The 10000-nt window shown below is 42.4% G+C and overlaps 2 protein-coding genes across 8 annotated transcripts in view; both read right to left on the bottom strand.

Moving 5' to 3' along the window:
• LOC148891879 (voltage-dependent R-type calcium channel subunit alpha-1E-like) overlaps positions 1-7447 on the bottom strand; it is a 117064-nt gene extending 109617 nt beyond the window's left edge. For all 5 annotated transcript variants that reach the window (XM_089008707.1, XM_089008699.1, XM_089008701.1 and 2 more), the window contains exons 1-2: positions 7247-7447; positions 2297-2738 (exon numbers count right to left, since the gene is read on the bottom strand). In XM_089008707.1, the coding sequence (XP_088864833.1) occupies positions 2297-2703 (407 nt within the window). In that variant the 5' untranslated portion in view covers positions 2704-2738; positions 7247-7447. The remainder of the gene's footprint in view (positions 1-2296; positions 2739-7246) is intronic.
• A 2389-nt stretch (positions 7448-9836) lies between these two features.
• The window catches only part of klhl14 (kelch-like family member 14), a 20316-nt gene continuing 20152 nt past the window's right edge, over positions 9837-10000 (bottom strand). For all 3 annotated transcript variants that reach the window (XM_089008935.1, XM_089008934.1, XM_089008936.1), the window contains one exon: positions 9837-10000. This exon is cut by the window's right edge and continues 2419 nt beyond it. The gene's annotated coding sequence lies outside the window, so the exon portion shown is untranslated.

The raw sequence follows: 10000 nt of genomic DNA, 5'->3' as shown, positions 1-10000 counted from the left end.
GCGCACACACACATTCCTAATTTGTATGATTCATTGGTTGTTTGAACCTTTAAGATTAAAAAACAAATGTTAAAAAGGTAGCACCAAAGCAGCATGGGTTCAGCACACAGACTTTCTGTCAGGGTAACTAACTCACTGGCGGCACTTCAATTTTTTCTTTTTCACTACATATCTATTTTATCACACAAACCAAACATATCATCACAATTATTATTATTATTATTATTATTATTATTATTATTATTATTAATAATAATGTAATTCATTCATTTCCCATACCACTTGATCCTCATCGGCGTTGCGGGGGGGGGGGGGTGCTGGAGCCTATACCAGCTGTCTTCGTTATTATTATTATTTTTATTCTGATCATTATTATGATTTTTTTATGGGGCATCTCAGTCGTCAAGTGGTTAGCATGTTCTTCCCACGGCCGTATCCAATGACAGTAGTGAGGATAAGGGCGTTCAGAAATCTTCTTCTTCTTCTTCTTCTTCTTCTGATCCTTATCCCTACCCTTATCCCTAACCTTATCCTTATCCTTCTTCTTCTTCTTCCTATTATTATTATTATTATTATTATTATTATTATTATTATTATTATTATTATTATTATTATTATTATTATTATTATTATTGTGGCGACCCCTTCAAGGGAAAAGCCGAAAGGAAAAGAAGAAGATTATTGTTGTTGTTATGACATTCGTCGTTCAAACTACTTATTCCTCGCTTGTGGTCTATAACTGTCTTTGCACAGTAGGCAGGGGACACCCTGAAGTGGTCTTACTTTTAAATCACAATGGAGTCATTCTCACACTAATGTCATTTTCACACTTAATGTATGCTGGAAACGGTTCCTCAGTGAACCAGATAGAAACAGGTGGTAGCTATTTAAAGCGGTGAACATTAAATCTCATTGGAAACGGAGATACATGCACATTCGGTTATGTCTTTATATGTGATATTCATTTACGTGAGAAATTGTACACAACGCTAACAAAGCAAGCACTGGAAAAAATGTGGTAAGAAAAAAATGTGTTAAAAGGTGAGGGATTTATTGAAACATATTGTCTGTAATTATTTTCAAATGGATTCTATGTGTGTTGAACTTATTTCTCAATTTGAATTTCTAAAATTGAATGTAATTCAAGTCATGCAGTTATGTCATTGAAATGTATTTCCATCCAGTCATACCTAAGGCCACTGCAGAGGGGACACCTCAAACTGGCTGCCAACCAATCGCAGGGTACACAGAGACGAAGAACCGTTCGCACTCACAAATCACTTGAGCACATTTTTGAATGTCCCTTTTGGACTGTGGGGAGAAACTGGAGAACCCGGAGAAAACCCACGCATCCACAGGAAGAATATACAAACTCCACACACAAAGGTCGGAATCAAACTTCTATAATGTGAGATGGGCGTGCTTACCAATTTATACTATCTTGCGAAATTAATTTCATGCAATGCAATTTTATTTAATTTAAATTTCCATTTAATTTAACTGCATTTCATGATTGTTTTTTTTTTATTGATTCATGCAAAATTACCAGTGGAAAAATGATGTTTTTGTCGATTTGCAAACGCTGCTCAACAACATTGGTGTTAAAATTCATAACGTAAACTTTTGTATTTTCCCTTGTATAAGCCTCACCAGAGTACACGGCCCACGCTATGAATGGTGTGTTTTCAAACGTTTTCCATGTATAAGGTGCACCGGACTATTAGGCGCACCTTCAAAGAAAGAAAAAACTTTTCCATAATATAGAAATATATCAAAGTTTTCCAAATATAAGGCAAACCGCATTATAAGGGGCTACAGTAGAGTCTGGGGTTACGTACTCCTTCTACAGGGGGATATGTAGACGGTGGCTGGTGACAATTGTTGCTAGACCTGGCTCAATATTGCTTCACATATAAGTAGCACCTGCGTATAAGGCGAAAGGTCATCTTCAGAAGAAAATCAATTCTTTTGGGTGCGCCATATACACCCGAAAATACGGTAGTCGTGTGTATGCATGACATTAAGAAGCTAGGAGAGATAAAAGGCTGCAAAAGTTTGTCAGGTCGGCTATGCGTCATCAACTATTGTGTCTTCTTTATTTCTCCATTTTGTGCAACTTGGGGGATCGTTTTGGATGTGGATTTTCGGTCAAAAAGGTTTGGGCGTCCCTAATGTAGATCCTGCCTTCCCTCCCAGGCCCATACAATAGTCACCCTCCCCTTGGTTTAACACTTGGCTTCTTATGACATTTGCACAATCCATCAGAATGTGGAAACAGGAGTTCAGAACTACTTACTCCCACTCCTTTCTGCGAGCTTGCGGCGTGCTCTGCATCTTGTGAGCCTGGTGAGCCATGATGATGTCCCTCTGCTCCACGAGGCCACCGCGGCGCCGGAGAATGCCGTGCGGGCTGGGGGAGGCCGAGCCCCTGTCGGAGTCGTCCGCTCCGGCGCGTGGCAGGTCGAAGCTGGCTGCCCGAGGAGGGAGGTCCGGGAATTCGCCTTGCGGCACCTGCAGCGAGCACGAACGGATGCCCTGTGCCAGGCCGGGTCGGCTGGCCGATGGGGGCTTCCGCCAGGGCTCAGGTTCAGGGAGAGAAAGGGAGGACTGAAAGCGTTGCTGTCCGCCCGGACCACACGTGGATGGAGAGTGGAGGGTGGGCGTGAGGGAAATAGACAGGGACTGATTGGAACTTGTGAACATCACTACGCCGGCAATAGTCCACCGTGTAAAGAGGCCTGGGCAGAGACAGGGAGGCATAAAAAAACAGCAACATCAATTCATTTACCATATTTTCTGGTGTATATGGCGCACCGGAGTATAAGGCGCACCCCCAATGAATGGTGTATTTTCAAACTTTTTCTATATGTAAGGTACACTTAAATGAATGAAATATGTTTTCCAAATATAAGATATAACTAGCTAAAAGCTTTCCGAATATAAGGCACACCACACTATAAGGCCTTACAGTAGAGGCTGGGGTTACGCACTACTTCTAAAACAAGTGGAGGGGGGGGGGGGGGTGGAGTCCGTGGCTGTTGACAGTAGTTTTGAGACCTGTTCTAGCTCAATGTATAAGGCACACCTGCGTATAAGACGCAGGGTCATCTTTGGAAGAAAATGAAGGGGTGCGGAAAATACGGTAGAGTGTAGTGTCATTCATCAATTTGTGGATTTGGAGAAGGTTTTGGAGAAGGTTTTCCCTTTGGAGAAGGTTTCCCAGAGGATCTCGTGGGGTTTGATTATTAGTACCAGTTATCCTATGATGTCCTACGATCCTGGTAAGACCGGGGTGGCAATTACGTCAAAAGTGGATTGGTGCCAGCTCAATAGCGAAGGGTTTCGAGGAGAGATAAACTACTGGGTCTTTGTGAATTTTAGTAACATATTTTTGTGTTAATATAGTCCACGAATCATTCTTTCACTCTCATTTTCACACAAAAAAATCTGGTAAATCTGTAACTCATTCACTGCCAGGCGATTTGCAAAAAAATGTGTCCGTGCCAGTGCCAGGGTTTTTGTCATTCTCACTCAAATTGCAGGACCTACAGAATATTGAGTTTTAGGACTACTTAAGGGACAACCGACACCTACGGACATGTTGTGTCCATAATTTGTCAAATCACTTCTACTGAGCATATTTTACAAAGATTCCACCGCATATAGCGATATTTTACGTTTTAAGACTCGCGCTGAATATTCAGGAAGTCTTGTTATCGAGTTGATGACGATGCCTGACGTGACGTGACGTCAGGAACGCCCCTGACCGAGAAAGCGACACACAATGCATTTTGGGTACTTTGTTTGGTCTGAAAATATCGTGTTGTTCCGTGTTGATGGCGAAATTAGAAGGAAAAACACATAAAGAACGTGATGGTGAATTGTTGTGTGTCGGACCAACAATACCAATTGCGGTAATACCATAAAGAAGTGGACACAAATTCCCAGCAGATAATGCACAAAACGAATCTGAACTCGCTGAAGCCATTGTTTTGATTCGAGAGCAAGGCAAGTCGTCCTGGCGTGACGCCACGAACTGGGGCGGGACTTTCTGAAAATCCCAAGGTCGGAGCTCATCTTGTGACAGTTTTGGGACACTTTCAGTCATTGTTATTGGTGTTTTGCATTTGACTAAAAATATCAGACTGCGTGTTTTGGGTGTTTTAGATGCTCTAAAACGTTTTTCTGATGTCAGTTAGGAAACAAAAAAATGGTGTCGGTTGTCCTTTAAACATGCAGTGCAGCATAACAAACCTTAGACTCTCTTCTTTCATCAGAAATTCCGAAGTTATATGGGTCTGGAGTGATATAGGGTGCAAGTGGGGGCGGCTGTACAAAAGGCAAATGCTGCCCCCTTGTGGGAGGAAAAAATTGTCAGAGGTCTGACTTGCCCTTTATGGGAACCCCACACCCCGCAAGCAAAAACAAAACCTGAACAAATTCGGGAATGGCGCTGCATGTCATGCTTTTCAATTCCCGAATACATTCGGAAATGGCAGTGAATGAGTTAATTAACCGAAAGTGGCGTATGACCTATGTCACCGGAAGTTGTGAGCACTCAGCAATCTGCAACTGCAGCTTTTGAGTTATTGCGCTACATCTTTTAGCCTTTTTTATTTTCATACAGTTTGTTTGCTGTACAATTCACAGAGGGAACGGGCGAATAGGAATCAGGAGCGATGAGGGAAGCGCTTTAAAATGGTACGTGTGAGCTACGATGGTTAACAGGCTGCAAAAGTGTGTCGCATGCCTCCGTGTCCGACTGTTGCTTATCAGGGCGAGTAAGTGTATGTGCGTGTGTCTGTGTGTGCGGTAACGGGTAGATCGTAGGAGGTTGGTTGATCAAAAAGGGGGACATGCCAGAGAGACTTTGTCTCAAGACTGGAATGGGAACACCATGCCAGAGAAGTCTAGGCTTCTCTGCGAAAGATGTCACCCTCACGACCCGACTAAAATGATAGAAAATGGAAAGGCCTCCCTCTCTATGCTACTCAGCACAATTAGTTGACGACAGATATACAATATATGTTCACACCACATTATTTTGAGTCATGTTAAAGCAAATGGATTTCTACAACTATTAACATGTCCACCTTTGACAAGTATGAGCAACATTTTAACAATCTTGGGACGAAACTCGCCTCCATGGAAAATGCAATAATAATTCTCCGCTTGTCATTGCCGAACACTTTTTTTTGTTTAAAACAGGGGTGTCAAATTCATTTTTTTGCCGTGGGCCACGTCGTAGTTATGGTTTGCTCTCGAGGACCATTATGAATTTGGGGAATTCGAATGTTTCATCCCCTCCACCTATTACATATATATAATGCACAACAAATGAATGAATCACTAGTTTTCAAGTCTGAAGTCAAATATAATGACTGTTATTGTGGTTTACATACGACACTTTGAAATTTTGGTTCGGACTTCAGCAAGCATCATGGAATTTCACGTTTTATTTTATTCGCGGGCCGAATAAAATAATGTGACGTGTCAGATTTGGCCCTGGGCCTTGACTTTGACACATGTGGTCTAAAAGATTGATGGATGACAAGAGTGCGAAAATGGGGGCATGGAGGAGCAACAGGTTTCCCATGGAGTTCCAGAGCCTCAGATGTGTAAAAAGTCACCAAAGATGGAACAAACGGGGAGGTTGAAAGGAGAATGAGGAAGATGAGGATGAAAATAAGGCCAAGGCCCAGCTGTGAGTCACTCATCAAACGTCAACAGCTTGGTGTAGAGCGCACAATACTGCAGGTCGCGCAGCAACAATGAATACAAAGTTGCATTGGGCATTCGAAGGTGACACCGTGGTTCTCAAATGGTCTCTGCTGGATTCAGACATTGAGGACTCCAAAATTTCCAATGGTGTGAATGCTAATTTGTCTATTTGTGCCCTGTGACTGGCAAGCGACCAATTCACGGTTGTTACGGCACGACAAAGCCAATAACATAAAAGGGAGACCAGACACAGGTTGGTTCTAGGAAAACCAAGAATTTATTGACGCTAGTCAATCCAAAGAACAACATGGCCAAAGGCCTGGTCTTGGCAGGCAGATGAGAGAGCGAGTGAGGCTGGAGCGGCCCCTTTTGTAGGCTACCTAGGATCCAGGTGTGTCTCATCAGTAATTAGCAGGATCCATGTGGCCCCCAAAGGGGACGAGGGGAGAACGGGAAGGACTGAACTACCCTCACCCCACATCACTGACCTCTAGAGGAGGGAGGAGCCCGTAACAAGGGTGTACCCCTCCTGTTACCCAAAGTCAGCTGGGACAGTGTAATGCCTCGATTGGGATGCATGTGTGCTAACCTGTTTCAACATGTAATCGGTTAAGGCTGTCTGCCGTCTACTGCCAGGAGACAGCCGGAATAGTCTCAAGCGCTCTTATGTGAATGAGTGGATTGGAAAATGGATGGATGGATTGATTTAATTCATTAAAAATCAAATACAAGTTTAACAACAAAATGTAATTAAAATTATTCAAATTAGCAATAACATAAAATGTGTAAACATTTTTGAGAATGACATAAAATACACAATAAAATAAAACAAGAAGCGAAGTCTTACATCTGAGTTAATCATAATATATCACCATTTAATACAAAAAAACTAAAGAACAAAATTCCCTAGCTGGAGATAAATAAATGCATGTCAAGTTGGATCATCAGAATCAGTATCAGAAAGCCTTTCATAGTTCCACATTGGGATGATTGGAGGGGGGTCGAAAAGAAAAGGCAAAGTATTGTATGTACCAAAAAATGACAGAAGACATAATGAAATGAAATCTCTATTGCAAATGACATGGTCATCAAATCAAATGTATATTGGATGAGTGATCCACACAGGAGCATCTGCTGACCATAAAACAAATACGTACAACTGACAACCAATAACTGTGGAATCGATCCACTCTGAAATTATGACTGCTTCAAGATGATATAATTGGCTGCAGGCTGTGATCTATTTTTGCTTGAGGTTCACAATGCACTCTCACTCACTCACTCACTCACTCACTCACTCACTCACTCACTCACTCACTCACTCACTCACTCACTCACTCACTCACTCACTCACTCACTCACTCACTCACTCACTCACTCACACAATGTACTTTATGCAAGTCAAGTGCAGCAATTCATCCACCAGCAATTATGTACCAGGCAAAATTCCTGAATGGTAACAATTACAGATACATATGAAACAAACACAAATACATCAATATAAACAACAAAGTGGCATCTTTACCTCCATAAGACCTTCTTATTCATTCCCGGCGTCCGGCTCAGGTCGCACCCTCCATGCAGAACCCTCTTGTCTCCTTCCGTGCAAGTTGGGAACAAGGATGAAGAGGAGGATGGTGATGATGAGGAGGAATGATGCCTTGGCGTGGACGATTCCCGCCGAGACGATTATAAATAGCCGCGGGGTGGCAAGCAGCCAGGGTGCAGCGGTCCTCCCTTCCCTACACGCACAGGAGCGTAAACACGAGTTGAGTGTGGAAATAAAGCGAGCCCACCAGCCCCGGCAAACCAACGGCCCCCTCCACTCACCTACGCACCCCACCCCGACCGACCGGCTGCCGTGTATGAGTCACTTTGTGTGCTTTTCTTCTTGGGCAAACTCAGAAGAATGTCAATAATTCTATGTTTGATATTGACCGCGCAAAGAAAATTTGACAGAAGATCAGTTGAGTCCAACAGGTTCATTGAAAATCGTGAGTGTGGGCGTGTTTGTTTGCATGTGCGAGTGTTTGATTCATACACTCACCACTAGATGGTGGAATGAAGCTACATACAGTGCCTAAAAACTTGAAAAATGGTGTGAGAAGAAAATGTTGTGAAGCAACAATGCAAGGTAAAAAATAGTTTTTATCATTTAAATCGTGCTGGTTATATGTAACAGGGTGATTTTTTTTTTTTTGGGGGGGGGGGGTGGAATGATTTATAATGGTCTCATTTTTTATCTCACAAATATCTAGCATGTTAACAGAGATGTGTCCACTATTAACATTTAATTATCAATTTTGTCCTTCACACAAGGGGCCAATGATGGAAAAAAGCAAGGTTGTTAAGAAATGTCACTTTAAAGTCACTTTAAAAAATTATCAGTATAAAGGAAAATCTGGATTTAAAGTTTGAAATAAATGTGTGAATACTACTGAACTCCTTCACTGCCAGACGTGCAATAATGTGTCCACGCCAGTGCCAGGGTTTTTATCATATTCACTCAAATTCCAGGACCCACAGACTCCCCAAAAACCTTATATCACACACTTGCAATGCAAATATAGACATGTAAAACTCAGTATTTGCGACTTGTGATAATTAAATCAACTTGCTGAATGGTGTTTGCCTGTGCCGATGTAGGGAAATGTCTGCTTCTCCTTTAAGATGGCGAGGTGTTTTTGCAGCGGAGAGTTCAGTGGCAGTTCTTGGGCACGCTTGCCGAGACGTTGCTTATTCAACGTGTCATCTTCTACTGCAGGCGAATCCTCTACCCGACGTCTTCAGACAAAAAAAAAAAAAAAAAAACGATTCAGCCCTTACGTGGTGTCTGCACTTTCACGGGAATGGCGCTCCAACGTAATATTTTCAATTCCCGAATAAATTTGGGAATGGCAGTGAATGAGTTAACTTGTGTATTTTTCCTGCATTGTATGTCCTGTGATTGAGGAGCTTGATTTAATCAGTGATCTATCTACGATTCATGACTGAAGTAAGTGTGAAAAGATTGAACGAGGATTAAAAAAGTATCAATGGCCAATGAGTGGCTACATTTTTGGTGTTGTCCTTGTCACATTCTGTCCACATGAGAATCAGGAAGCTCACATTATCTGCCTTGGGAAAAAATGTGCTAAAATTGACCACTGTATTAATTAAAGGGTCACCGGTGTTCACTGCAGGAATTCTCCGAGCAGATGAAGAGGCGTTTAGCATTGGGACAGGGGCCGTCTCCCTTGACAGACACTGATTAAAGACAGAAAAGTGTTCACATCCGAACCAAAGTTTCAAACAGTGATGCCAAAAAATATGACTTGTGTGTCGCTTGACCAATCAGCACACAGTGGCGTCTCTTAGCTCCACTCACGACACAATCGTGTGGGCACAAAAGTAAATATGAGGGGAACGTTTATTGTAAGGGCGGACCGATATCGAGTGGTTAGCATAATGGCTTTACAGTGCGGAGGTCACAAGTTCCAGTCCCGTTGCGGCCTCCCTGTGTTGAGTTTGCATGTTCTCTCCAGGCCCGCATGGGTTTTCTCCGGGTCCTCTGCTTTCCCCCCACATTCCAATGACATGCATGGCAGGCAGATTGAACACTCTAAATTGTCACTTGGTGTGAGTATGAGAATGAATGGTTGTTTGTCTCTGTGTGCCCTATAATTGGCTGCCAACCAATTCAAGGTGTCCCACTGCCAGTGCCCAAAGACGGCTGGAATAGGCTCCAGAACTTCCGTGAGCCTAATGAGGACAAAGCGGTCTGGAAAATGCTTTTTGTAACATTAATTTGACAAGTTCAATACAAAGCGTGAACTTTATCTTTATAGAATGAAGAGAATCTGGACTATATGTTCGCTTGTTGTACTGAGCAACAAAAATAGTGTTTTTGACCATTAAAATTGTCCTTTGGCGTGAATGTGAGAGTGAATGGTCATTTCTTCATTTGTTCCCTGTGATTTTTTGTCACGATTTGCAAGGTGGTGGTAGTGGTGGACCCCAAAAATTCTGCCAGGATGGAGAAGCAGGGTGTATTTGACAAATTTTATTAAATAAAGTCAAAAGGAACAAAATCTCATACTACAAAGTCATCAAAACAGAAAGGTCCAAAGTAGCAAACAAAACCATGAGTAAACCTGACAAGACAAAACAAACTTGACAGGGTCAAGCAAATGGACCCGACACAAAATGGTCACGCGAGGAGTCCTTTTAACTGCCACTTATTAAAACTAGCAACACCTGTACTGAGGGTTAGGTAACGTAAAAAAATAAATGCATGCAT

This window comes from Hippocampus bargibanti, linkage group LG11 (assembly GCF_051943395.1).
Source record: "Hippocampus bargibanti isolate YZ-2025 linkage group LG11, ASM5194339v1, whole genome shotgun sequence".
Lineage (NCBI taxonomy): Eukaryota > Metazoa > Chordata > Actinopteri > Syngnathiformes > Syngnathidae > Hippocampus > Hippocampus bargibanti.
This window is presented reverse-complemented; position numbering and strand designations above follow the sequence as displayed.